This window comes from Cervus elaphus, chromosome 3 (assembly GCF_910594005.1).
Source record: "Cervus elaphus chromosome 3, mCerEla1.1, whole genome shotgun sequence".
Classification (NCBI taxonomy): Eukaryota; Metazoa; Chordata; class Mammalia; order Artiodactyla; family Cervidae; genus Cervus; species Cervus elaphus.
In genome coordinates this window covers 54,533,132-54,560,910 of record NC_057817.1, presented here as the reverse complement: position 1 = coordinate 54,560,910, position 27,779 = coordinate 54,533,132, and the positions used below count along the sequence as shown (strand labels likewise).

General features: G+C 51.2%; 2 protein-coding genes across 12 annotated transcripts in view; one reads left to right on the top strand and one right to left on the bottom strand.

The window, feature by feature from the left end:
- RBMS2 (RNA binding motif single stranded interacting protein 2) overlaps nt 1–5,367 on the top strand; it is a 57,800-nt gene extending 52,433 nt beyond the window's left edge. For 5 of the 7 annotated variants that reach the window (XM_043889841.1, XM_043889849.1, XM_043889831.1 and 2 more), the window contains one exon: nt 84–5,367. In XM_043889841.1, coding sequence (XP_043745776.1) covers nt 84–164 — 81 coding nt within the window. In that variant the 3' untranslated portion in view covers nt 165–5,367. The remainder of the gene's footprint in view (nt 1–83) is intronic. The other 2 variants (XM_043889858.1, XM_043889824.1) reach the window with 1 other exon arrangement.
- Nucleotides 5,368–5,760: 393 nt separating this feature from the next.
- Nucleotides 5,761–27,779, bottom strand: part of BAZ2A (bromodomain adjacent to zinc finger domain 2A) — a 34,578-nt gene continuing 12,559 nt past the window's right edge. For 4 of the 5 annotated variants that reach the window (XM_043889785.1, XM_043889803.1, XM_043889793.1 and 1 more), the window contains 28 exons: nt 24,472–24,609; nt 22,286–22,882; nt 21,242–21,427; nt 20,569–20,787; nt 19,631–20,128; nt 19,458–19,518; nt 18,300–18,408; nt 18,031–18,132; nt 17,655–17,865; nt 16,275–16,375; nt 15,934–15,999; nt 15,519–15,752; nt 15,133–15,387; nt 13,975–14,189; nt 13,621–13,695; nt 13,244–13,427; nt 13,082–13,141; nt 12,741–12,885; nt 11,565–12,217; nt 11,177–11,399; nt 10,913–11,068; nt 10,666–10,817; nt 10,190–10,479; nt 9,962–10,094; nt 9,711–9,857; nt 8,861–9,087; nt 8,603–8,746; nt 5,761–8,514 (listed from right to left, as the gene is read on the bottom strand). In XM_043889785.1, the coding sequence (XP_043745720.1) occupies nt 8,349–8,514; nt 8,603–8,746; nt 8,861–9,087; nt 9,711–9,857; nt 9,962–10,094; nt 10,190–10,479; nt 10,666–10,817; nt 10,913–11,068; nt 11,177–11,399; nt 11,565–12,217; nt 12,741–12,885; nt 13,082–13,141; nt 13,244–13,427; nt 13,621–13,695; nt 13,975–14,189; nt 15,133–15,387; nt 15,519–15,752; nt 15,934–15,999; nt 16,275–16,375; nt 17,655–17,865; nt 18,031–18,132; nt 18,300–18,408; nt 19,458–19,518; nt 19,631–20,128; nt 20,569–20,787; nt 21,242–21,427; nt 22,286–22,882; nt 24,472–24,607 (5,745 nt within the window). In that variant the 5' untranslated portion in view covers nt 24,608–24,609 and the 3' untranslated portion in view covers nt 5,761–8,348. The remainder of the gene's footprint in view (nt 8,515–8,602; nt 8,747–8,860; nt 9,088–9,710; nt 9,858–9,961; nt 10,095–10,189; nt 10,480–10,665; nt 10,818–10,912; nt 11,069–11,176; nt 11,400–11,564; nt 12,218–12,740; nt 12,886–13,081; nt 13,142–13,243; nt 13,428–13,620; nt 13,696–13,974; nt 14,190–15,132; nt 15,388–15,518; nt 15,753–15,933; nt 16,000–16,274; nt 16,376–17,654; nt 17,866–18,030; nt 18,133–18,299; nt 18,409–19,457; nt 19,519–19,630; nt 20,129–20,568; nt 20,788–21,241; nt 21,428–22,285; nt 22,883–24,471; nt 24,610–27,779) is intronic. The other variant, XM_043889811.1, reaches the window with a different exon arrangement.

Genomic DNA, 27,779 nt, shown 5'->3' with positions numbered 1-27,779 from the left:
GTGTGGCAGGGGTAGGTCGGGGCGGGCGCTCGGCTTGGTGCGGGGAGGGAGCGCGCGGTGACTCACGCCTCGCCCTGGTGCAGGAGAGCGGCAGCCAGCAGAACCCGGCGCCGGTGGACGCGCCCGCGGAGCACGGCGTCTACCCCTTCCCGTTCAGCAAGTGACGGCGGTAAGAGGCGCAGGGCCGCGAGCCGCCGAGGGGGACCGGTTCTCACGCTGTCACCGCCCCGCCCGCCCTCTCTGGCTTACGCCTTTTTTAGGGTCTCCCGCCCCGCCTTTGTGGAATATAAAAGAATTCTGGGAGATGCTGATGCTCCGGACTGCAGAGGGCTGCCCGGGAATACGGCCCCCGGGGGCCAGCTGAGCACGGACACTGGGGTCGGTTCGCACAGGCCTGGGCCCGGGAAGAGAAAGCCCTGCACCCCCGCCCTCGCTCTCCGTCCGGCGGTGGAGCCTGGGGAGGGGCGGCCCCTGTCGTGTGCGCTGCGGCCAAGGACGTCAGGAAACTTTTTTCCTTTGTGAAGAAAGTTTGCTGTTTTGCTTTTAACTGCAATATACTCTTATCCTACGCCAAAGAGACTGGTGCCTGGGACTTCTCATCTTTGTGAAAAACCATTTTTGATGTGTTGGACTTATTTGGGAAGGCTTTTTTTTTTTATAAAAAAATTTATTTCTTAAAAAAAAAGATGTGGTGCTAGCACATTGATGGGGTCCTGTGTGGGCCCTTCTTTCTGAGTTTAGCAATGGACCTTTTTTGTGGGGAGGTGTGTGAAAGAATACAGACTTTCAATGTTTTGTTTTATAAAGCTCTTAGATCACGCATCCCATCTCTTCTTCACATACATTTTATGCCTTCTTTTTCTCATCCAGATTGTTCTTTTTCTCTTTTCCATACAGCAGAACCTGCTTGCTTTAACCTCTTTACAGCTTTTAATTTTGTGAATTTCTTTTTTGGATGAGACTTCCTATAGAATTTGGAGGGGCGGGGCTAGGAACAGGTGGAACCCTAAGTAGGCAGTGGAAGCGGCTTTTCCTGCCTCTGCCCTTCCGGAAGCAGAGCCTTGGCCTCGGCTGACCAAGGAGACGGTTCCACAGCCTTTGGAAGCCATCTTTGATCCACATTGGGATGAAGACTAGGTTTTCCCTGGCAAGTTCCAGAGGAACAGACCTACTGACTTCTGATTCTTCTCACTGCTGAGGCCAGCACCACACCCTCTGAGAAGGTGTCTTCCCCAGCTACAGCTTTTCAGGAACACCTGGCTTTTCTGCTTTTCCCTGAAGATCTTTCCTGCCCTGGGCCTCAGGGCCCCCGTCTTCCCTGTCGCATGTCGTTGCCATGCTCGGAGCCCTTGCATTTGTGACCTTGCTGAATCCACTTAGGTTCCTTCCCCACCGGGGACCATCAGCTGCTTCGCCTTCAGACCAGTGACTCTCGGAGAGGTGCCTTGTCCCCTGGAGGCCGTCTGGCAGTCCATGGAGGCCGTCTTCAGGGTCGTGTCTGGGCGTGAGGCTGTGTGCCGCCATCTACTGGCCGCAGACTCGGGGTGCTGCCGCCCATCCTGCAGCGCCCAGGGGAGACCTGGCTTCCCACCAGAGAATCCGCTGACTCAGGATGTCAGTTGTGCCCGGCTAGGAGACCTCGATGAAGGCGGTGTCGAGCCTGCCTGTGTACCAGAGGGCTTGGTCAACTCCCAGCCCTGGACACAGTGCCTTTGGACCCCCAGGCAACTAGTTGAGACAGAGAACTGAGGTTCTTGAATTTTCCGCAGGCGCTGACCTTTGGCACCTCTGTGTATGCAGTGAGGGCTGCCCCTGAACGGCTTGGGCCACGTGCACATTGAGGGGATGAGGCGGGGTGGGAAAGGACAGAGTTCTTTGTAACTGTCCAGAGCATTTGGGCCCCTTTCCCAGGGAATCAGGATGTCAAACATAGTTTTCCTTGTGGAAGGGCAGCAGGGAGCTAGGAGAGAAAAGAGCAATACATCCATCTCCGTTGTCCCAAGGTCAGGAGCCCTTCACAGGGAGGTTCTGTTTCGCTCTTCAGCCCCATCTCTTTCTGCAAGACCTGACCTGGCGCCTGCAGACGGGGCGGAGGAAGCCTTTGCCCGCCGCCTGGGAAGTAGGTCCTGTACCTCCTCTTCCCAGTTGCTCCCTTCTGCGCGGAAAGGAGAGGGCCGCCCCCCTTCACTTGCAGGCCGGGTGGTTTCCCCCAGACAGGCAGACAGACAGCCCGATGACGGAATGGAGGAGGGGAGAAGCTGTGATGTCCGTTGGCAGAGCCTGGGCCCAGCTTTCCCCTCCCTCACCCGGCTCAGGGTTGAGAGTCCTGATGCCCCCGCCCCGAGTGTCCCCTTGTGCATCCCGAGGGTGCGGGGCGGAGGCAGCAGACGGTAGGTAGGGATGGTGGGCGGTGTGGGAACTATCAGAGACAGAATGGCCACAGTTTTCTCACGGGTACGTCCCACCTCAGGAAGGGTTTATCTGGTGTCAAACAGCCCCAAGTCCAGTAACCTTCTGGGAGGGTTTGCCTGGGCAGGCAGCTCTTGCTCCTGAGTCTCTAGTCCTTAGTCAGGAAAGTACAACATAGATCTCGTCAGGGCCCTTGAAGAAAAAGAGAAAAGTCTAGACTCCTGTTCATTTAATTAATAGTAGTTTGGGGGAACCTTGCTTTGCCAGGAGGTTTGGTGAAATGATTCCCTGGTGGCTCAGAGGTTAAAGCATCTGCCTGCAATGTGGGAGACCCAGGTTTGATCCCCGGGTCGGGAAGATCCCCTGGAGAAGGAAATGCCAACCCACTCCAGTACCCTTGCCTAGAAAATTCCGTGGATGGAGGAGCCTAGTAGGCTACAGTCCATGGGGTTACAGAGTTGGACGCGACTGAGCGACTTCACTTAGAGAAATGAGGGCCTTGCATGTGTAGAAGCTGTTGTTGACATTACGGGTGCCCCTTCTCTGCCTCTCAGAATTCTTGGTTCTACTTTCTCCATTTAAATGTTTAAATGGCTTTTACTTTGCATTGTTTTGCTTTAAAATTGTGAAGTTACCTTTTGTGCATTTTCCTCATGTGAACCTGCTTAATGGATTTTATTAACGAATGTTTCTGGTTTGGGCAGGTTTGGGCGTGGGAAGTGATGGAGTGAGAGCCTGAAGTTATTTTTGTAGTGGTTAATGGTATCGTGGAATTTCGTTTGGACCCTTTTGGGTTACACTCATGATACTTTCCCCCTAATTGTTAGTTCATTTCTTGACAGTTCATAACATGGGTGAGTGATTGGAAAAAGGAGAGAAGGAATGAGGGCCAGTTTTTCTCTCTGTCTCGAAATGGCCCACTGGGGGCAGGGGTGCTGCCGAGCAACTGTCGGGGGTCTTCAGGCTCATAGCCTTGGGCTGGGCCCTTTAAACGATGCTGGTGTTTTCTGAATCCTGTCTTCATGGAGCCCAGGTCATACTCTGCCTGTACTTCACATCTCACCCCTGGTCATTATGGTGCTCATGACATTCTTAAAATATTTTACTACTTTGCATTTCTCTCTTTTCAGTCAGATAGAACATACTAGAGTCACCTTCTCAGGTGATCTAGTCCTTTACTAGGCTTAGTGCCCGCCTGTCCCACCTCATGCCGATATCATTGCTGCGCCTCTCACTCTGGATACTCAGACCTGAGGCTTTTTGGAGGGTGTGGGTCGAGGTTAGGGGAAATGTAGAGTATTTTTAACAAAGGATTGGAAGAGCTGCCCAGACTAGGAAGCCTAGTGGCTCTGAAGAGTAAATAAATACCCCTTGTCAGGAATCATGGGGCAGTAGGGGGACATTACGTGCACCCTAACCTACTGTGAGGACTAGACTGACCCTCCCTGGATCGGGCCACCTCAGCCCAGTTCCATCCTTCTTTTCCTGACTTACCGACCAGTGCGCTCATTTAGCCCCTGGAGCCTGCATTGCGTATCCTCTGCTGCTTCAGTGTCTGCCGTTTGGGGCGCCTGTTTGTGGGTGGTTATTTTGCTCCACAAAGGTGAAGTGAGAGGGCTTGCTGGAATGGAGTATAAACTTAAAAAAACCCGAAGCAGAATGTTCTCTTGTGCATGGGTGCCACCTTCTGGGAGAGCAGCGGCGTTGCGGACTGGCAGGTTGTCTCAGCCTCCTTGGTCTTGACCTTGACTGGGGTCAGTCATCAGGTCTAAACTTGTCCCGCTTCAAGGAAGAGGGTGGTATTGTAAAACCAGGCTGTAAGGGCTAGGTCTGACCTTGTGCCTTGCCACATTAACCCTTCCTGATTCCCTCCTAAACCAACTATGCCATTTCTGTGCTTTTGACTCCGTCCAGGCATTAGCAGATCCCGCCTTCACCCAGCCTTTACCCTTTCCTTTCGTAGGAGGGCCTTCCGTCAACAGCTGAGCCAGGCCTGTGAGCTCTCCCGCCCTCCTCCTCTTTGCTGAGTTCTGCGGCACCCCCTAGAGGCGCTCCCCACGAGACTAGTAATCAGAGGCAGGTGCCGTCTCAGCCCTGACCACTGCGGCTGCTCCGCGGCCTGGCCCCTGCATTTCAGATGAACCCAGGCGTGGCCCACAACCTCCCCGTCCTCGTTACAGACCTACCTCACGGTTCCACGCTCGGCACGGGCACGGCCCGTGGTTTACACGTGTCTCCTTCCTTCACTGTCCTTCGCATCACGAGGGTTAGGAAGCTGGGGGCTAGAAAGGGCTCACGATCAAATGCAAAAATTCCTCGTTATTTCTATTTCTGGAATGTCTTCTTTGAGACTTTTACCTCACTTATCGCCCTAGAATAGTGTGAAATCTTCAGTTAGACCTTGCTGTGGTAGGCCAAATGACGACTGCTTAGGCTGTCAGTGCTTGGGGCCGCCCCCGGGAACACCAGCACTGGAGCAGTTTATCACTTGATTAGGTTTGCCAGTGGCTGCCACTAGCTGAGAAGGTAAGCAGGCACCAAAGTGGCCATCTGAGGTTTTTGTGAGGCTGAAAACAGAGATATTCCTTCTCCTATTCCAGTTAGAGGGTCACCAAGACAAAACTTCCAGCCTTCAGTGTGATAAGCTTTCCCAGCTTGTAAAAAGTTCTCACAACATTTACTGGTGTCTGCATCCCCCAACACACACAATTTTGGGGGTGGTGAGTACACTCCTGCACGCACTTACCACCTTGGACAGGAAATAAGTTTAATTATCCTCAAAACACATCCTTGTACATTTTTTCTTTATCCAGAGGTTTCTAATTTTATACTCTTGCCATGTTTGTGCCAGTGCTACCCAGTCTAATTTTCCTGACCCTTGGTATTCTCATGTTTCTTCCCTATAATTTGGTAGAACTTTGTCTTATTTCAACTTGTGAAATAAAACACAAAAGTCTACCTCGCGGTGTCTCATCCATGGGTGGGAAGCTGGGGAAGGTGGTGATGAGCACACACTTCCTGTTATGAGGAGCACAGGCAGCAGCCTTAGAAAGCCAAGGCCACGCCTCACACGGTAGGGACTCTGCGCACGTGAGCCCTGTTACAGCACCTCAGCCAGGAGCACCCGCTCCTTCACATAAACAGGAATTCTGCCCTGGACGCCTCCTGGAAAAGGAAGGGCCAAGCCTGGAGGTTGCGAGAGAAATGCTGACACTTAGGGGCACATTGCTCTCCTGTCTGCACTGGGGAACTGTCTTCTCCATCAAACCAGTCAGACACCACCCGGTTTTCCCCTTTAGGCAATTACAAGAACCTGTGTTGAAGGAAGATAAATACACAGAGTCTTTTGAGTCTCTATCAAATGTGGTTTTTATTCAACTGACAAGCACTTTTCTACAGCTGCACTTGTGGAACATCACATGGCAAAAACAGGAGTTTTTTTTTATCTCTAGACTTTTTTTTCCTTTTTTTACCTTATTAAAAATGAGATTGGTCCTAAAAATATAGAAAGAAATAAATTTAAATTCACAAAAAACTGTACATTATCAAAAAGTCACTAAAACACCACATTTGGTTATATAAAAAGTCAAGTCCCTTTTGTTGTAAAAGGAACGTGGAGATTTGTTGGTGTTGATGGTGTGGTTTCTTCCTGTTACCAGACTGATGGGGGAAGGGAAACAAAGGGGCGGGGGTGGGTTTTATTTACTTTTAACACTTGCCTTCCCTATCAAACACTCTTGTCAAGGAGAGAAAACCCACCTAGCTCAGGGGCAGTGAAGATGAGGAAAGGAAAGTGAGAAATGGCCCCTTTGATCAGCCCTATCCCCACCCCCCATCAACCCCCACTCCAAACTGAGGCTAGGACTCCACCCCACCTTCAGAGCGCCTGGTCCCTAGGGAAAGAGATGGAGCTGGGAGAGGAACGCAGAGCAGGAACAACTGAAACTTCACTCCCCCGTCCACCTAACCTCCAACGGTAAAATTAATCTAGAACATTTTATACTGGGGAAAACTGCTGTGGGGAAGAAGAGCCCCCAACTATAACAGTTCCAAATGCCTGACTAACACAAAGTTTGTTACAGAGCAGTTATTTAGATAAAATATAAATATTTATGCATAATATAAAGTCAATTCAAATATTCTTCAATCCACCTCTTATTTAAAAGCAAAAAAAAAAATCTCAAATAAAATTAAAAGTTCTGAGGTTTATCTGACAGAAAAGGCGACTTTAGAAATAGGCTATGGGGGAGTAGGGGCATAAAGAAAGAAAGGGGCTGCCCCAGGACCCACACCGCCCCACCCCCTTCAGTGGCTAGTCAGTGCTGCTCGAAGGACAGGAACGCTCCCCCTCGCCCGGCACCCCTCTCCCACCAGTGGGACATCTCTGGGATGCCTCAGCTCTCTGCTTGGGCCAGCCAGCAGCCACCTCCCCAGTGCAAGTACCCGTAATCTCTGATGGGAGGGGCTCTGCTGAGCAGGAAGGCAGGGGGCCAGGGGCCCATGGCTATAGCTGGGAGTTAGCAGCTTTCCTCTCACATGTCGGGCAGTGGTGGACCCAGAGCGTCTCCTCCCTACTCACTTGTGCTCTGGGGTCTCTGCTACTGGGGAAGGGGTCCCAGGATATAAAGTAGCTACGGAAGGAAAGCACAACTAAACCCACAGAAGCGCATGGGATCAGGAAGAGATCCAGTTCTGCCCCCTCCCTGCAAAGGCTTAGGACTCAGCGCTGCTCAAAGGAGAGGGTGTTCCTGCTAGAAGATTGCACAGTTGGAAGAGGCTGGAACAGAAACGACTGGGAGAGAGGGAAGAGACACAGCTTTGACCCAGAAAAACTGTTCCTGTGGTTTCCCAAAGACAACATGATCGTTTGAAACAATGAGAAAGGTGTTTCAATGGTTTGAAACAATGGGAAACAGATACTTGGGAAAAAACTGAATGGATGCCACCAAAAACAGGGGCACAATCACATCCTCTCTCTCACACACACACACCCACACACCTCTCTCTCTCTCTCTGAGGCCAGTCGATTGCTACCTGGCCTCCATCTTGGGGTGTGCCCAAACTCAGCAGTAGTTGTCCCTGAGGAGTTCCCAAGAGGGAGGTTTGGGTAAGAGGTGGGGAAGGAGGCTGGAAGGCCCAGGGTCCAGGGTGCCTCCCGGCCCTCTCCCCAGTTTACTGAGTTTCAGAAAAGGCTAGAAACTCAGCATTTGAGGAGTATCCAACATTATCGAGGGGCTAGCTATTGGCAGGAAGATGAGGACAGAGAGAAAGACAGGGACCTCTGAACTTTTTCCTTTGAAGGGAAAAAAGATTTGGGGGAAGAGAAAAGGATGGAGGAACCCGTACACAATAGTTTTACATTACTGGATGAGAGACAGAACTGAAGGGGAGAGGGGGCTGAGAGAGAGAGAGAAGCAGGGGGGACTGAGCATGGAAGCAGCATGTTCAGGGCCCGGTGTCCGGCTCGACACGCTTGGGAGTTAAGTCCACTTTACTGGCCGTCACTGCGGGTCCACACACAGTACAGAGTGTTTCTCGGTTTCACACATTCACTAGAACTATTGCTATTGTTAAATAGCCCCAGAATGCTGGGGCACGTACAGGGAAGGTGAGGAAGCTGGGAGGAGGAAGTAGGGGCTTCTTTCCTCCTCCTCTTATTTAATTAGGAAATAAAACAGAAAGGAAAAATTATTTTTTCTTTCTTTTTTGGCTTTCAGTCCAGAAGGACCTCATCTCTGCCCCTCTTACTTGAGGAACAAGAGGAGGAGAGGGAGAGAGGGTGTAAGGATGAGAAGACATAGGGTGCTGCCAAGGGCAAGGTCAAGAACCGGGGTTCTCCCTCTGAGTCTGGACCCAGGGCAGCATCAGCAGGTGAGAACGGCAGGGTTTGTGTGGAGGGCAGGGGGCAATGCCACAGGGTGACTCCCCACTCCCATGCCTCACAGACTGGCCTGTTTTCCCTGATAAAACTCCTCCCAGCGGCTCTCAAAGAAGCGGCGCATGGTGTGCCCAGCCCTGCCCACTTCAGAGTCGTCCTCATTGAAAGTCTGACAGTTGTCAAACACCAGGAGCGCATCAGCGGCAAACTCCTCTGAGCTGGCGTACCTGGGCAGGGGCGGAGACAGAGCCGTCAGCTGGGGCACCAGCAGGGGCAGAGACACAAGAGCCGGGAGCATCAGCGACGTCTGCTTACCCTCCCCGGAGCAGTCGCTCCCGCATGGTGGAAAAATCCATAGGGTTTTTGATGATACGCCGGTACCCGCTCACCAATCGTGGGTTCACAGGCTCTAGGAAAGGCCAAGCTGCATCATGGGACTCCATCTCCATCAAGATAATCCTATTACGAAACAGACAGTGATGATACACGGTCAGGAAGCAAATCACACACCCATCCTAGCCCTCTACTCTGGAAAACGTAGAGCTGGTTGTCTCCAGAATTCACTCAACTCACTCGCAGAACGTGAGATCACTGTGATGATTCCTCATGGAGACGCGCCGCCTCTTCAAGGGGGACAGCCCTTCCTCTGAGCACCGGGGCGCTGCTGGGCTCTCTCGGCCCCTTGGCAGCAGCCGGCGCCGGCGGCTGTCACCGTCTGGGAAGTTCAGCACATAACTGCTTTTCCGCTTCTGGCCTCGTTTTGGGAAACCAGATTTCTGAGTCAGTTCTCCTTCCACCTGCTGAGGATGAGAAAAAGGTGAGGTCAGCCGCAGCGAGAGATGCGTACTCTGCTTGCTCTCCACTTTGTCACAGTCCCTACTTGTCTGGGGGGGGTCTCCCAAGTGGCACGGGTGGTAAAGAACCCGCCTGCCAATGCAGGAGACGTGGGTTTGACCTCTGGGTCAGGAGGATGCCCTGGAGGAGGTCATGGCAACCCGCTCCAGTATTCTTGCCTGGAGAATCCCATGGACAGAGGAGCCTGGCAGGTTATAGTCCACAGGGTTGCAAAAGAGTCGGACAGGGCCGAGTGACCTAGCACAGGACCACCTGTCTGAGTGTGACTGAGGTTTCAAAATACTTTCATGCGTAAGTCAGTGAATTTATTATTCACCCTTTCGGGTTACGTGAAAAAGGAAAATATAATCACTCCCATTTTATAAGGAAAGCAAGTCAGGTGGTAGAATTTAAGTGACTTGTGCAAAAAAGGACCAGAACCCAGGTCTCCTAGCACGTCATCTGGAACCTTTTCCCAGGAGAGATGGAAGGCATGGTAAGAATGATATTTTTAAGACTGGTGGTAAATGGGATGAGAAAGAAAACCTCTGCTTTGCTTGGGAGTGGAATGAGATAGCAGAAGATGTACCTGGGCCAGACAGACAGCACAGAACCAGTCTCCTTCTGGGACAGCCTCCATCTTGGGCCGAAGGCAGTAAATGTGGCAGCCACGATCACATCCATCACAAAGCAGAAGAAACTCATCGTTGTCACCCTTCCGGCAGACTAGACAGGTCTGGACCAGGGTTGTGAGGAGTCAGGGTGAGCCCTCGCACCTCTCTGCCTGCCACTCGCCCCAGCCATCCCAGCGCCACCTCCCCGGCTCCCCAGGCTCCTTACCACTCTGTTGACGGACTTCTCCCAGGCAATGGACCTCTCCAGCTGGCCCAGGCACAGACAGACCTGGGCCGCGCTCCGGCATCGCTCTAGCGTTTGGCGCCAGGCCCGAACGCGAGGGGTGATCTCATACGATCTGATGGGAGAAAGGGGTGATCTGGGGATGAGGAGCAGGATTTGTTAAATCGACGCCTTCTCCCCAAGACCCAGGACTGGAGGGCAGGCACTCACATCTCCGTGGGCGCGCTCTGCGGGGCGCTGCCGGGCGTGCTGAGCAGGGCCTTCTCCAGCACCACCTCGTGGGCGGGCCACAGGGGCTCCCGCAGGTACCGCCGCTCCACGTTCTGCTCCAGGGCAGCAAGCCGCGTCACCGCCAGGTCCAGGGGGTTGGTAGTTTTGCGCTGGGGTGCCAGACCTTCCTTGCCCCGACCCCGCCAGGTGATGTCCTCCTGGGAATCAGCTAGGTGCTCACAGTAGGCCAAGTCTTCACGAGTGGAGTCTGGGCTGGGACATGTCCAGCCCTGCAGGTGGGAGAAAGAAATAAAACTCATTATAAAGGAAGGACATTAAGCACAGAAAAAGATGTGACCCATTTAGGGCCATGGGAGGTCACTTTGCAAAATGGGAAGCCCAAGTTTTCCTAACAGCGTGTACGAGATGAACACCCTCTCCTCAGCAGCCCCCTACCCAGTGTCAGCCCAGGGTACCCGAATCTGCAGGTCAGACAGGATCACCCGCCGTTCCAGCTCCTCCACCCACTGAAGCACGGCCAGGTCTGTCTCGTACGTCTTCTCTTTGGGGGTCCAGCTCACAATCCCTTCTTCACAGGCAGGTAGCTGACTGGGCTCAAAGATGGGGTCTGAGAAGACAGAAGGCAGAGAAAACCCCGTCAGGCTGTTCACTACCCACAGCAGCAGCTCAGAACTGCCCTGGGCTCCTGCGCTCAGGCCTGACCTGCTGCGGGCCGCAGGCAGACTTCCTGCAGGAGGTCCCTGTGTTTGCTCAGGTGTTTGTGAAGCGCTTTCTCTCGGATGCCTCGGGGGTGCAGGGCCTGGAGCGTGGCATCCAGCGTCTCAGGATCCCGGATCCACCACCAGCCGGAGCGCATCTCTGTGAACACAGTTCACTTGTGTGACGTGGGCGATGGGAACTACAAGGTCCACATCTGATGCCACTCCCGCCTGCACCCTCAGTCCATCCCGTCCCGAGCTCACTCACCGGGCGGGACAGGCTGGGCTGTCAGCTGCGTTAGGTAGCGCTGCTCCATCTGTTTGAAGAACTTACTGGGAGGCCTCCCTCTCCGCTTCGGCTGTCCCTGCCCTGCAGGGCTGTGTGGTGTTTCCCCAGGATCTCCTGCTCGCCTTTTAGGAGCCATGCCCAGCAAAGGCGTGGAAGAGAATGGCCCTGGAGAACAGGAGCTGGCGGCACTGGCTCTGCTCCCCTATGAATGAGATGAAACACAAGGTGATGGATGGGGGTGTCTGCATGTTGACAGGACCCCACTGGCCTCATCCCTTCCCCCCAGCCGTGGCAACAGCCCACAGTCAGGCAACCTAGCCTGTGGCCAGATGAATATAAGTGCATACCATGAATTCTGGCTACTTACTGGCTTGGAAGAAGCAGGTAGCTGAGGGGAAAGAGTGGGCTGGTCCTCAGAAACTGCAGGGGGTGGTGTAGGGGCAGCAATGCAGGGCATCTGGGCTGAGAAATTAAACCAGGGAGCTTGAGAATCAGGGCTGGCTTCTGTCTCGTCAGGTTCTGGCTCTTCCGGGGCATGTGACGGGGCCGGGTCGAGTTTTCCGGGACTGCTGTCAGGCGTGAGGACCGAGCTGCTGAGCAGGGAGCCGTGGTTCTGAGTCTGGCTCAGCCAAGACAGGAAGGCTGACTGGCTGAGGTCATGCTGGCTCTGACCCAGAGACAATGGGGAGCCTTCTGGCTCCAGGAACCCATTATGAGAGTGAGGATGGGACTGAAGCTGGGGCTGGGCATGAGCCTGAAGCTGAGGATGGGACTGAATCTCAGGCTGAAGCTGGGTCTGAGGCTCTTCTGAACCTTGACCCTTGGAAGGAGATTTCAAGTGCCTAGGTTGCATAGAGCCAGGCTTAGTTTTCCGAGGTCGGCCTCGGGCCCGGGCAGGAGAACTGGCAGAGGTGCTGGAGCCAGCTAACTCCCTCTTCAGAGAGAAGGAGGCTGGGCTGGTTGCTGAATGGGTTGCCACTTTTAAGGAGTCAGTTTCCTGCTTTATCACATCCTCAGGAACTGTAAAGCAAAGTGAAGAGCATAAGACACACACTGATATATAATGGGAAAGAAAGAGGGTGTACAAACACAGGACATACACTTTCTCTTGGGACTTAATCCCCCACTTTTTGAGACTGCAATGGAAAATGCTTATAGGGCAACCAGCATTGTATCTGCAAAGGAAAAACTATGTTCCCAAGTAATTATCATCAGCATAAACATAAGCTAATATTTATTGAGAACCAGCTATGTCACACATTATTCTAAGTTATTATTCTATTAACTTACTTTAATCCCCTCAATAGCCCTATAACATATACACTGTATTATTAATTCCATCTCACAAATGAAAACAGAAGCATACAGCTGGTAAATGGCAGAGCAGAAGGTAGGCAGTCTTACTCCAGAGCCTGCGCTCTTAACCACAGCATGCTAAACTGATTGTCACACAATCAGAAACGCCCAAGATGCTAGGCAGAGGAAAAGGAATCGCTTAACTTTGTCAGCCAGGACTCGACCCAGGGTCCTACGACACACCTACCTAAGCTCCCCTCTGCTCCTTCCACAAAGATACCAGTCAAACAGGGCAACACCCAGTAGCGGCGTCTGTAGCGGTCCTGACCCAAGGAGACTGCTCGAAGCATCTGGGATGAGTGAAGCAGCTTTTTTCTAAAGAAGAGCTGACGCTGGGTAGGCAGTGGAAAAGGAAGATGAATGAAAAACACACTTGCAGGGTGAGAATGGTGACTTCGTCCAGTACATGGGAGAAGGGCATGGCTCTCAGCTTCCCTATAAAATTGATACCATCGAGGCCCAACTCATAAGGTGACCAGTTCCCACCCAGCCCCGATCTCCAGCTCCTGGGAGGCTGAAGCACAATACCTTGCTCAGTTTCTCTATCTGGCGCTCTAGCTCTGGGATGCTAGCTGCTGTGATATCAACCTGGAGAAGAAACAAGTAGACACCGAGAAAAAGGGAATCATCAGATTCGAGAGAGAGAAATCGCGTTCTCCACCTCCCGCTTCCCCGGGTCTGGGCTGGTACCTCTGCGTCCCTGCGAGCCCTGCGGCCGTGGACAGCGGCTGCGGCCGCCTCCTCCCCGTCCTCCTCCTCCAGGCCGCTGGTCTCCTCCAGGACCCGAGGGCTGCGCCTGCGCCCCAGGCCTTCCTCCGGCCCCTGCAGCTCAAGCTCAGGTCGCCCCGTGCGCTTGGCCAGAGCAGTTTTCAATCTTGACACACACAGGTTAAGGGAAACTGTGGTGAGGAACATGATACCGCCACAAAAGGAACACCTTGAATCAATCCATCCTGGGCCCTGGACCAGTCTCAACCCCAGGAGAGGGGCTAAGGACACCAAGTTCCAAACAGAAGTCCTGGGTATGCTTCACCCCTTCCCCCTTCTCTCCTCTGTCCTGTCCTTACCTCCGCAGTCGGCCTTCAACAATCCACTTGTTTTTCCTGTAGCTGGACATACTCTCGAGAGTCTTGTCAATCTCGCTGCAGGGAAACGGGACAGTGTCTCGAGGGAGAAGTGTCAACACACACAGAAGCGGGGTCCAAGGGTGAGAGGGTCTCAGCCTAGAGCCCAGCCTGGGTGAGCGGCAGCGTGAGGCTCACGCTCTCCCAGGAAGGAGAGTGAGATCCGGTCCAGGTCATACCAGCATGCCCAAAGCATGGCTGCAGACACACATCACCCAAGATTTCTAGATGGTAAACCCCTCCCCTACCCCAGTCTGACCAAGGCACATGATAACCATCCCCACCCCAGCCACTCACTTGATGATGAGGGTGGAGCCATTGAGCTCATGCACAAGGAAGGCCAGGACAGCAGCCTTCTGTTGGGGTGGCTGGGCTTGAAAAGGCTGGGTGCGCAGGCTGTCACAGAGGGCTGGCTCCACTCCATATGCCATGAGGAAGCAGCGCAGGATCTCAGATACATTGTCTCTTGTTAGTGGGATCTCGGACACCTTCTCCCCCAAGATCTTTAAGGACTGTTTGGAGGAGAACATAATAGGGAGTTAAGAGAGAAAGAGGAACAACTTAAGTCAGTCTGGAGCAGGAAACATAGAAGGAGAGAACTATGGGGTTAAGACAGAAAAAGTTAAGAAGGAAAGCCGGTAGGATAAGATGAGAGAAGAAAAAGGACAGGGACAAAAGAAAACTGTATTAAAGGAAAATGAATAAAATAAGCAGAGGGAGATCAGAAGGAAAAATAAAAAATAGAGGAAAACAAAACCAGGAAAAAACTACAGCTCTTCCTCCACTTGGCCCTGGAGATAATAATGGAAACTCAGGACCTAAAATCATAAAGCAGAGAGAAGGAACCTAAGAAAAAAGGCAGTACATTACAAGGGAGAGAGTGTAGTATACAGATCTTCCTCAATTTATGATGGGGTCATGTCCCAAAAAATCCATCATAAATTGAAAATACTGTAAGTTGAAAACGCATTTAATACACCTAATCTACAGAACATGACAGCTTAGCCAACCCTACTTTAAACATGCTCAGAACATTTAAATTAGCCTAGAGGAAGGCAAAATCATCATTTAACACAAATCCACTTAATAATAAAATGCTGACTCTCTCACACAATCTACTGCATACTGCACTGAAAGTAAGGAACAGAATGGCTGCAAAAGTGACATGCACGGCTGACTCGCTGCCCCGCACTCTGAGAGTGCGCTATCGCATGTCTCCAGTCCAGGCGAAGATCAAAATCAAAACCTTAGGACCTCTACTGAAGGCCTATCACTCTCGAACCATTGTGAAGTCGAAAAACTGTTACGTCAAACCACTCTTTTTGGGGACCATGTGTGTGTCTCCCTTTGCTTCTCCGGATCACTCTGGGAGGGGCGTTCATGTGCTCAACTCAGAGAACGCAAAACTGAGGAAAGCACGGACCCCAGCCCTCGGGCGCCAGGAAAGGGCCTCACCTGGCAGTAGCAGGGCAGGCCAGGGTCGCAGAGCGCAGCCTTCAGGAGTCGCACCAGGAGGTCCTGCACCTCGCCCGAGCTGCCGCCTTGACAGAGGAGCCCCTCCTGCAGGACCCCCAGACTAGGGACATCTTTGGCGGGGTCAAAGCCCAGCACCTTGCCGAAGCTGTGCAGGAACTCCACAATGGTCAGGCAGTCTGAGAAGGCCCCGCTCGGCAGGAGCAGACCCGGGATGCGGGAGAAGTCAGGCAGCGGCTGTAGGGATGAAAGCGGCGGGTGTTCCGTCAAACACGCGGGACGGCAACAGCCTGGGCGTCTAGGAGGCTCCTCCTTGAACACAAGTGTCTTCCCGGACGGCCCTCCAGGACCTGCTCGCCCCTCACTACCTGGTGGTCGGGCAGACACATGTCCTCCGTGGGCCTCTTCATCTCCTCCAAGATCATCTGCTGCCTCTGCCGCTCCTCCAAGCGCCGCTGGGTGGCCAGCACTTTATCTGCTTTCCCCGCCGGCGTGGTCTTGGCCGCCGCCTCCTTCTCCTTCGTCTTCACCTTCTCCTTCTTCTCCCTCTTGACTCTGTCCTTCAGTTTTTCCTGCTTTGTTTTCACCTTCTCCTTCTCAGCCTGTCCACCCAAGGGGGAGAGAAATCAGGAGTGCCGTGAAGACTCAAATCACCACCCTTCCCTGGTCCCCATCCTCCCCACCTTACACCTAGAAACATGACTATAAAACATGACCAACTCACATGTCTTGCAAAATCAGTTTGGTGACTTCCAAGTTATGCCTGTGCATATAAGTACCTACCTTGGATTTCTTCTTGGCTTCCTTTTGCTTTAAGCTCTTGGTCTCTTGTTTCCTCTTGGTTTTGGCCTGTAAACCATAAAGGAAGTCATTTCTCCTCAAACTCTAAAAGCATCACTGCTTGGGCTAGGATTCAAAAACAAACAAGGATGCTGAGGAGAAGAGCTGAGACATGGGATGAGGGGTTGGCAATGGATCAATTCTTTCACCCTGGAGATGCCCACATTATTTTTGAACAAGCCAAATTCTCTAACTGGCAGGTGGCAGGCGTGGGAGATGGAAAAGACGGCAGAGTAGCTGTAGGGGAAGCTAACCTACTGTGGAATCTCTCTGATGTCCCTCACCTGCCCTTGGTTTGTAGTCTGACACTCTCCCCGCTGCACCTTCTGCTTTATCTTCTTCTTGATTTTACACATCTTTGCTTTATCCTCCTCATTCAGTGTTTCTGTGAGAGCAAAAAGAAAAATGAAGAGTGAGGCAGGCAGACCAGTCTCCAGCATCCAGACCAGCACATGCCTTTCACAAAGTTGGCCTCCAAACAACTCCCTGAAGAAACTAGATGCCTGTCTTTTTTTTTTTTTTTAAGTATACATAAAACACTGGGAGAAAAAAATGTACGAGAGGAACCTCCTATGGAGGTAACACAAATGGCATCTCATGCCCAGAAGCACCAGCCTCTGAAACTTAGACTGCTGCAGAAAGGGTCCTGGAGGCCAGAACAGCAAAGCAGCCTTAGAGACTGTCCCTCTCCCAGGCTGCCTGACAAGTTGATTTTAGAACTAAGAAAGGAAACAGAAAACTGCCAGAGAAAGCAGGTGGTCTTGAGTTGGAAGCACCAATTAAGCAGGAATGTGCCAGAAAGGAAGGGCCCAGATAATGGACACTTTAGTAGAACCCTATCAAGTCTGACATAGTTATTGCCTATGTTCAGCTCCTATGTCTTGCTCCATTAAAATATCTGAATTTCTTCTCCTTTGGAAGATGATGTTGAGGTGTGATTCTGCAGACAACAGTGTTTTAGAACTGACGTTTTTGATACGGTAGTACCTATCCTATTCTGGCACAGAAATACTACCACCACCACATCTGTGCAGCAAGCCTCTAAGTTTAGATAGATACTATCTGCAGACGAACCACTATGAGGCTTTCAAAATATAAGTGACTTGCTCCAGGTCATACAGTCAGAATCTGGCAGAGCTGGAATTCTGAATAGGAGATACTTAATTCCAAATTCTTTCACATTCTTCATACTATATAAGGGTAAGTGCAATATGTACTGAAAAATTATAGACACTTCCTACCTGTCCATCCCACTAAAACAGTACCAATTATCTTTTGGATTCAGATGTGAATTCTGAACCTCTATGATGGTGGCAATGAGTGTTTACACAAGACAAGCCAGACCAGTAAGACAGGTAAGAAGCTAAAGACGGTCAGAAAGAGCATGAACGCTCTCTCCTTTCATAATTATTCCTGGGATACCACCCCCACCTCCCCACACAAGGCTCCACTAAAGAGAAACTCAAGAAAGGAACTGGTTGTTTAAAAAAAAAAAAATACCACAGAAGTGCTAGGACCCTGATGCTGCTTTCCAGAGAGGGGAAGGTAATTCAGATTAATTCCATCCAGATGTCAGTCACACTCCTGGGAAACCCAGGCGTGAACCAATTCATCACCACTTCAGATGCCTCAGAGCGAGCAGAACCCGCGGGTTAACACGGCACCTGGGGCCTCCAGTCTCCTCAGCAGGCGGGTGTCTGTCTTGCTCAGCAGCTCGGCGCCTTTGACCTTGGGCGGCCGACCTCGGCCCCGTTTCACCTTCGGGGCTTCCTTGGTCTTGGCCTTCTCAGTGTTCCGAGGTCGGCCCCGTTTCCCAGTGATTGCCTGAATCCTGGATGGGATCTCCTCAGCTGAGAGCTGTACCCACTGCAAGCCCTGAGGTAAGAAGGAAGACATTGTTACAACCGAAGTTCGTGCAAGCCACCAGAACCTCAGAACCATTTGATGCCGGGGAATCTCCAAACCCCGTGAGGAAGCTGCAGCTTGTCCACCAGCTCCTCCTCATATTTACAAAAGTATATTTAACCCTTGGGTGTGCACCTCTGGTGTGTCTCTCTCTTCGAAGAAATCACCGACAGGCATACGGGGACTGAAGCTGAAGTGCTCCCGACGGACGTTGTGTACCACGTTGCGGCTCAGGTACTACGAGGAGGAGGTAAAGTGGCGTCAGTGAAGTTACAGTCCTGCCATGCCCTTTGGCCAGCAACACGAGCAGAACAAGCCCCAGAGCAGACAATGCCAGCCTGCTGCCACGGGGCCTGAAAGAGGAGCCTGCGCTTTCCTACGCGAGCCCACGGGCGCCCCGTTACCTTGATCACTTCCGGGAACTGCTTCATCCTCTTCCCACAAGGGCCGTAGTACCAGGTCTCCCCCTGCCACCGGTGGCTGCCCTTCTTGATGCGCACCTCTCTCCGCCATCTGCCAGAGAAGCACACGGGCCCTGCCGCCAGGTCACACCCCTACCCACGCTTAAGCCACCCAGAAGCCAATCCCACTAAGCAGATGGCCCTCCCCGCACCTGTCTCACTAGAACTGCAGGTAGATGCAGAGGCCCATTCTGAGATACAAGCTTGGCCAGAAAGCAGGCCTGAGCCTCAAGCCCCTCAGTGCCTCAGCGGAAAGCAACACGCCACACTGCACAAGCCCAGACAGACCTCCACCCGTCCCGCACAAAGTCAGTGAGGGGAGCAGTCAGAAACCCCTCCCTAATGCCATTCGGGACAGATTACTGGGCTTCCAGCAAAGAGAATACAGACCTAAGAGAATAAAGGCAGAAATGACAGAGGACAGGGAGGCAAGCAGAGGAATAAACTCACTGCTGACTCCATGAAATGACTCCGTAGAGGCCAGGGTTTAGTAAGGAACTCTGTGTTCTGAGCAACAGATTATTCTAAGACTAAGCCTTATCTTTCTCTCAAAACTTAAAGCAGAACTCAGACTTGGTGACCACAAGTAGCCTAGAGGGGTGGGGGTGGGGAAGATCAGGAAGGCAGTTATTCCTACAAAGCCCTTGGTGTTAGCTGGCTTGTTCATTCTGGTCACATACTGTTCCTGCCCTTAGAGTACATTAAAAAAAAAAAATCCCAATTCATGGGGATGAAGCCACTCCCCATTCACTGCTCTTCCTTCTCCAAACATAATAGGACAAATTAACTCATTTGGACACCTGAACCCCAGACCCACCAGCTGAATTTGGAAAAGATAACAGCACTACCCCTCGAGGAAAAAACTAAGTGGCCACAAAATGAGGAAAGAATGGGTGAGGGAAGGAAGACCACGACAAAGGAAGAAAGAACGCCTAAGCATCTTGTGCCCAGAAACATCATCATTGCAGATAACTATCCTTTAACCCATTCTTGTCTAGTCCATTCCTCCCCCATCTCAGATGAGAGCTCCCTGCCCTTCTTCCTAGAATCATTCATTAAATGTGTCAAAGGTCAAGGCATGTAACAAATTAGAGCATTTACCCATGTTGGAGGGGAAGACGAACTTCTTCCGGGGTAGCAATACGTCTCCTCAGGACATCACCTGGGGGAGGAAAACAGGGATACCCAAGTTAAGAGGTCAAGCAAAATACTGAAACAACAGGTCAATGAGGACCTGGAACCAGTCAGGGGTGGGACAGAATCTAGAGACTCACCGCTCCCAGAGGGAGGGACTCCTTCTACAATGGTGTCTTCCAGGTCAGCAGTTGTTTCAGGAACACTGCTGATATCCTTGTCTGCTGGGGAGGCCGTCGGGAAGACAGCTGCCGGGGAAGCTGCAGGGGAGGCTTTTGGGGAGGTCACTGGGGAAGCTGTCAAGGAGACTTCTGAGGAGACTGGTGGGAGGGCTGCTGAGGAAGCTGGAGAGACCGCTGGGAAGGCTGCTGGGGAGATGGCTGGGGAGATTTCTGGAGAGGCTGCTGTGGAAACTGCCAGGGAGACTTGTGGGGAGATTTCCGGGGAGGCTGCTGGAGACACTGCCAAGGAGACTGCTGAGGAGGCTGTTGGTGAGACTGCTGGCGAGGTTGCTGGATGCAGCTGAACAGTGGACGACTGGTCAGGGGCTGGCTGGGTCAGAGGTGGGAAGTCTGGAGCCTGAGTCTCCATTTCCTCCTGTTCTGCATCACTACCATTATTCAGGTCAAAGCTATTATCTAGAATCCAAAGGGACAGGATGGATAAAGGAAAAATGACCCTATAAAACAAGAGAATCCACTCAGACAAACCTGGACTAAGTTAAGCCAGGTTACTTCAAGGGCTTTCCCCTAGGATGGGAAAAAGAGAAACGGCCTCTGGCTGTCCTGCCCTACCACTCATGAAGGTTAAAGGGCAAGACTGCTGCTGCCACTGTCTGAATACCTTTCACCTGGAGCCAACAAAGGCCTCTGGGCTCCTTTCTCCGGTAAACTCCAAGTCTTATCCCACACGTTCTTTTGCGCACAGAGCAGAAGTCAGAATGCCTTTTCTCAGCCCCACCATACACCGTCCCACGGCCCCTGAGCTCCCAGCAAGGTGTTCTCATAGACCCCCGGCCCTCAGGCCTGCATGTTCACCTTTCCCTAGGTCAGGACTCTGTCCAGCTCTCCTCACTCACCTTGCAGAACAGACTCCCCGAGGACAGGTGGCGAGGTGGGGCTGGCAAAAATAGAGGCTGAAGTCTGACTGTCATCTGCCAGGAGACTGAAGGCCGTGGCATTATTGAGGGAAGGGCAATCAAGGGCAGATATCACAGGGCTGTCCTCTAGAGGCAGCTTGGCCTCTGCACCCATCAGCTCTGTGTCATCTATGCCGTAGAGTCCTCCACTCACTGGCTCTTCAGGGGTAGAAAATCAGGAAGTGAGATTTAAGAAATATTAGTGTGAATACATCCAATTCTAGTTCCTACGGGGTGAAGGTTCTTTCTAATATTAGGGAAGGAAAGGCAACGGTTCTATTAACCCACAGACCAACACAAAATTCTAGAATCTATCATAAAACAGTATGGTAAAACGTAATGTTTTCTTTCCAGTTAGTGAGAACCCAAACAGCCCAACTGTGTGGTAAGAAGTCCCTATCCAGGGCTCCTGGCCAAAAGGAACACTGGGAGAGAATGTGGGAAATGAACCAATTCAGCTCAGAGTGCAACTGGCGCAGTCAGGCCAGGGGCATGAATCTTTGATCTGCCACAGGATCCCAAACAGTTTCCCTGGATTACCATCTCTTCTAGGTGGTGTAAGTCAGTTACCCTCTGCACGGACAGGTTGAAGGGAGTCAGTCTCCAAGCCTACCCGGAGCCAGAGTGCTGAAAGACTCGAGAGAGACTTCACTGAGGATCGGAGTGCCTTCCAGTTGGTCAGGAAGATGTGAAGGATCATCTAAGCAGCTCACTGTGGGATCAGGGACCAAGACTGAGACCTCCTGGTGTAATGATTCCACAGAAGGGACGGAGCCGTTGTAGCCACACATCTTTAGCTCTAGGATATCCCAGGAGAGGGCAAAGGTCAGAGTCAGTGCCTCCAACGGCTTAGTCAGCTACAGTAGGCAATCTTTGCTAGAAGGACGGATGATCCTTCTTTCAACATTTATGGGTGCCAGTTCTATGTTGGGTACCGAAAATACCAAGAACTTTGATTAAACCAAGATGTGTAAGGTCTCATAGCAGATAAAAAGGGAAAAGAGTGGGGTCTGAGATAAGAACCCATCATGTTTTCAGCTATTTTCTCCCGTCCAGTGGGAACAGGTGTCAGAGAAAACATCCTGTGATTTTACAGGGTGGTCACCCCTTGTTCTTGGAATCAAGAGCAAACTACATTCTGAGGGAAAGGATGAAAGGGACCACACAGGTACCCATGCCAAGGACAACAGAAAAGAAAGGAGACCGAGGAGACACCACGTGTGCTCTGCGCGTCCCTCCCTCCTTCCCGTGCGGATCACTGCTTAGGGCTCAGCCCGCTTCAGCAGCCAGCCTGGCCCTGCCCCAGTCAGACTGAGCTGGCCCCTGTGCCTCCTGCTGATGCCCCAGCCCCTGCCTGTGTCTGAGAAGCAGCCTTTCTTGACAGAGGGCGTCTGCTGGGGCTGCTTCGGGTGCGCCCACCTGCCCTCTCCAGGCCAGCAGCTCTGCATGAGCTTGAAATAATCTGCACTCCCACTCTCGAGCTGGTGCTGCTGCCACAAAAACACCAGCCACTTGGCTCTGCTAATCACCAACATGCAAATCAGCCTCCACTGCAGAGAGCTGGAAAGACAAGTTTTCCTCACCTCAAAAAGCCACTGCCCCCCACAGCCCCATTTTCCCTCTCCCAACCCAGCTCACGGACCCACATGAGTTATACCTGGCTGCTCTTCTTCCAGCTCCAGGCTGCCTACTAAGCCAGCACCATTCTCTGCCACAACGGAAGTAAGTTCCTTTTCTGCTGCCTCATCAGGATGGATACCACTGCCTACTTCCTGGGAGGAGGGTGCAAAGGTCTGGATGCTGGATCCCAACATAGGAGAAGTCTGTGGGGAGGTGAAAAAACTAGGGGGTCCATTGGGCATAATCTCAAAATTCTGGTCAGGAAAGGAATCATAGAGTTCCTGTGAGTCGAAGTTAAGCCCCATGGGACTCTGGGTACCGTTGGCCCAGAACTCCTGGCTCCCAGCCCGAAGGTTAGTGTTGTGACTTGGGGATGAAGGCTGCCGGCTGCCCCCAAGGATGCCGTTGAGTGGGTACTGTCCCCCAGAGAACTGGGAGAGAAGGGGTGGGTCCTTGAGGTTGCTGCCAGGATTGGCAGATGAGTACTGTGAGTAGTTCCAGAGACAGTCGTAGGCCACGTTGGGGTGATGGAGGTGTGAGGTGCTGGAGGAGTGGGGAGCAGAGTTCAAAATCCCTGAAGTAGTAGTGTGAGATACAGTAGATAAGCCATTAACATTCACATCCCCATTCAAACCTGGCAGAGAAGGAGGGAAAAGGGTCAGTTTCAGATATATATGCAAGTAACAGTATCAATTCTACCAAAGGAACAGCACTGACTAGAAAAAGAAAAGGGAAAGGGGTGGGGGACTCCCCCTCTACTCTAGTTACAGTTTTTTTGGTCTCCAGGGAACACCAAACCCAGATGCTCCTGGATGTAAGCTTAGCAACTGCGGCTGAGGCTGCTGAGTAGAGGGCTGGGGAACTCTCTTGGCCTACTACAGAAACGACCAGCAGGGAGATGGATGCTGCTGACGCTCAGGGCTTTTTAATTTTTTTTTTCTTTCCTAAATAAAACTGTCTGCAGAATCCCTACAGTGACTTGCGTTCTTCCCCACCCTCACCCCCTGGAGGAGTTCTCCCCTTGGAGTGGCATGACTGCATTCTCCGTTTCCCTTCCCCTGCCCCCTGCCTTCCCCAGTGCCTGTCTGGCCCCACGGTGGCACCAGAAGGGACAGCCTCCACCTCACTGGCACATGCAGACCCAGCACTTTGTGCCGGGCTAAGAATAGAATCTGCAGTCACCACGGCACCAAGATCCCAGCTCAGAAGAGACCGGACTTGGCCCCTCCCCATAGGCACTGTACCCCACAGGGTAACAGGCACCAAGTGGAATCTCTGCATGACCAGTACTGCAGACTTCACCTTTCAACACCCATGGCAGCCTCTGGACTGGAGGGCAATCAAACAAAAGAAACCAAAACACTAAGGAAGCTTCAGGTGAGGTGGGGGTGTGAGGGAGTTTCTATCTGCAACCCTCTTGTTGAAGACAGGAGGGAGTGGTGGTTAAGCATAAGCCTATGGCAGTCTTTTTCTGCTGCAAGGAAGGAGGGAAGCATATGCGCTTCCCATAAAGGACCTGACTGAAACCGAGGCAAGAGTAGAGAGGTACTTGGCAGAGCCACTGCAGAGAGCAACTGATAAGCCAAACCCAGCGGAAGACCTGATCCTGGCAGCAGCACTTCCGTCTGGAATTACAGATGTTTCTCTCTGGGGAAGTAGGTAAACTTAAAACTCTCCCTGTCCCTCTCTTCTATCCACAAGGACAGGAAGCCGCACACACACTTCAAGCATCTGCCCTCTTCTCCGCTGCACAAACTAAAAGGCAAACACATCCCAACCCTCACCCAACGCCTCCTCCTACAGTCCCAGGGGCGGCTACTCCAATCTCTAAAAACAGTTTCTCAGAGGACTGACCCTTTATCTCTTTCTCACGGGTGCAACCTGGTTATCAGAAGCAGTAGCCACCTCACCACTTTGGGGCAGTAGCCAGGGAACCAGGCTAACAGAAGAACAAGCTAAGATGAAAAGGCCAGTATATTTTTCCAATCTCTTCCAACCTTAAAACTAACAGCGGTTCTTCCATAAACCCCTAGAGCTTGCTCTAAGAAGCTTGATTTCTCTCCAGCAGCTGGAGTTCTGAGGATTCACTTCCTCCCTTCCCACCTGACATAAAAGAGAGCTGCGGTGAAGTAGCCAACCCAGAGGAGAGCCCGCTGACCCCATCAATCCACTCTAAAGAAATGATGCCCACTCCCTCCCAGGCCACATGGCCCTCACACTCACTTTTCCCTTGCTGGGGGAAGTTCATGGGAGACCCGTTAGTGTAGAGCCCCTCCCCTGAGGAGGGAGAGGGTTTCAGTCCTGAGGCAGCAGGTGCAGGGGGAAGGCCAGTAAAGTTAAAATGGTCGTTTGCCTCCATTTCTGTAGGAGGGGAGAGAAAGGGGAAAAAAATACTGGCGGTTAAACAAGGTTATGTCACCTGAAATATTCTAGAAGGAATGCCCCCACCCTTCCATCTACCTTACTTACCCTTCTCCTACCTAAGCATGGACAGGGCAGAGTGGGGAGAGAGGGGGTTGAGGAAAAAGAGCAGAGAAGAGGAAGCATGCTCCTAATCTGGGCAGTGACCGTATGGAAAGTATTCTTAAAAAGTCAGCCTTGTAGTGATACAAAGAGTTAGGGAGAAGAACCAAAATAGCCGCCTAGAGGAGTCTTTCCCCGGTATAAGCACCACTCTTTTAACTCCCAGCCCAGGTTACCCCTCTGTGTTAGATATTAGCCCTCAATCGTTAATATTTAACATTCTCCATCCTTTTTTCTCCCCCTCAGTTAAGGCCAGAGTCCCATTCTCAGGGTCTACAGAAGATTCCCAAAGCCATTTTTTGACAGGAAAGCATGGACATGTTGGCAGAAAAAGTATATTTAATACATATCATGTTTCATTATTATAGTTGTTAATTTTCACGTTATCCTATCTATAGCCTCAGACATCAGAAGAAGACAGTATAGTTACCCGACTAAAGGAATTTGAAAAGCACACAGTTCAGGAAAAGTGATCATAACAGCAAAACTCAAATCATCAATCAAGCAACACTTCTACTCCTTTTTCATGGGAAATACTATGGTCTCAAGAACACAGCTCTGAAAAGTGTCAGAGCTGGAAAACTGATTAAGAGTGCCCTAAGGAATAGTATTTTGTTGTGTCTACCATGACTACTTTCCCATGTTTGGGTTTTGTGGCTTAAATGTAAAGAAAGGGTTGCTGAGAGAACTGCTAGTACTTTTTTTTTTTTTTACTGCTAGTTACTTAAACTGTAAAATGCAGTGGCTCATTGGGGAGAAGTATGGTTAAAAAGTTCTTTACCCTCTACTGAATATGAGGTGATACACTAGTAGGAATGATGATCAGAACAAATTTATCTTTGGAGCTTCCCTGATGGCTTAGTGGTGAAGAACCCGCCTGTCACTGGAGGAGATATGGGTTCGATCCCTGGTCCAGGAAGATCTCACAGGCCACACAGCAACTAAGCCCGTGCACCACAGCTATTGAGTCTGTGCGCTGGAGCCAGGGAGCCCAAACTGCTGAAACCCACGAACCCCAGAGCCTGCGCAGCACAGTGAGATGCCCGCACACTGCAACTACGGAGAAGCCCCCTCTGTACAAAACTACAGAAAAGCCCTCGCAGCAACAAGGACCCAGCACAGCCAAAAATAAATAAATACATAACATTATTTTGAGGAACTTCCCTGGTGGCCTAGTGGTTAAGAATCTGCCTGCCAATGCAGGGGACGTGGGTTTGATCCCTGGTCTAGGAAGAACCCACATGCAGTGGAGCAACTTGGCCCACGCCCCGCAACTGCTGAGTGTGACCACCCCAGAGTCCGAGCTCCACAAGAGCAGCCGCCACAATGAGAAGCCCACACGCCACAATGAAGACTCGCCCCCGCTCGCTGCAACTGAACAAAGCCACTGTGTGGCAACTAAGACCCAGTACAGCCAAAAATAAATAGATCTTAATAAAAATTAAAAAAAAAATTTTTTTTAAAGAATAAATTTATCTTTGATAGAGCACAGAGAAAAAGGAAGAAAGATAGGAAACAGAAGCTAGGATTACTGACAAAGTCTGACACATCAGATACTTAGGATATACTAGCACACACTAATTTGACATGTGAGAGACATGATCTGTTGTGATACAGAAAAAGCAACTCCTCTGGTTACTACATTTTGAAAAAGGACAGACAAATTCAGGTAGAAAGATTTATCAAGCTCCCAAGATGAAATAATAAGCAGACCGAGGTTATGTCGGTTTTTAATGTGTAATTTTGTTTACTTATGGCTGTGCTGGGTCTTCGCTGGCGTGAGGGCTCTCCCACAGTGTGGAGAGTGGGGGCTACTCTGTGGCAGGCCCTGCAGCACGCAGATTTCAGCAGTTGTGGCACATGGGCTTAGCTGCTCTGCAGCACGTGGAATCTTCCTGCACCAGGACTGAACCGTGTCCTCTGCACTGGCAGACAGAAGCTTGCCCACTGCGCCACCTGGGAAGTCCTAGGTTATGTTTTTTGTTTTGTTTTTATTCGGTTGTGCATGTGGGATCTAGTTCCCTGACTAGGGTTCAAATCTGGGAGCACAGAGTCTTAACCACTGGACCACCAGGGAAGTCCGCTAGGTGAGGTTTTTTAAGTAACTTCTTAAAAAAATAAAACAAAAAAACTAGAAGTAAAGCTTTTTAAAAATGAATAAATTAGTTAAGAATACGTAAGAATCATATTCTTGACCATGCCAGATAATGCAAATTGGCCACCATCAGGTGAACCTGAGACAGTTCTGAGCACGAAACAAAGCCCAGCATAGCGCACGGTGTGGCAGCTAAGAGACTTCCCACGCTCAAACCGCAACTGTCTCCACCTCCATCAATGTCAACTAGAATGTGAAAAATAAAAGCCATTCTGTATTTTGTCAACATAAGGGAGGAAAAGTTTTTAGGATAACCTTATTTTCCATATAGGATTTCCTATCTTCATTCTAAAATAAGCAGCAGATCCAAACTTGCTAGGCATCAATGAAGAAACTGCGACTCTATAGAGAAGACCTCAGGGCCCTCCAAGATTTCCCTATAAAGGCCTCTCCTCAGCACTGACAGTCTGAAAAATAAGCATCGTGAGAAAAGTGATCCTTCCAAAATGAAAGACATTAAGGAAGAAAAGTTCATCCTCTATCCCGTAGGTTGCATGCACGCTCACTCACTAAGTCATGTCCAACTCTTTGGGACCCCATGGATTGTCGATCCTGTAGACTATAGCCCACCAGGCTCCTCTGTTCAGGGGACTTCCCAGGCAGAAATACTGGAGTAGATTACCATTTCCTTCTCCGGGGATTTTCCCAGGGATCAAACCCACGTCTGCTGCATTGGCAGGCAGGTTCTGAGCCATTTGGGAAAGCGTACGTCACAGGGAACTCCCTGGTGGTCCAGTGTTTAGGACTCAGCACTTTCACTACCAGGGCCTGGGTTCAATCCCTGGTCAGGGAACTAAGATCCCTCAAGCCAGGCAGTACAGCCAAAATAATAATAAGCAAAGCTATAAGCAAA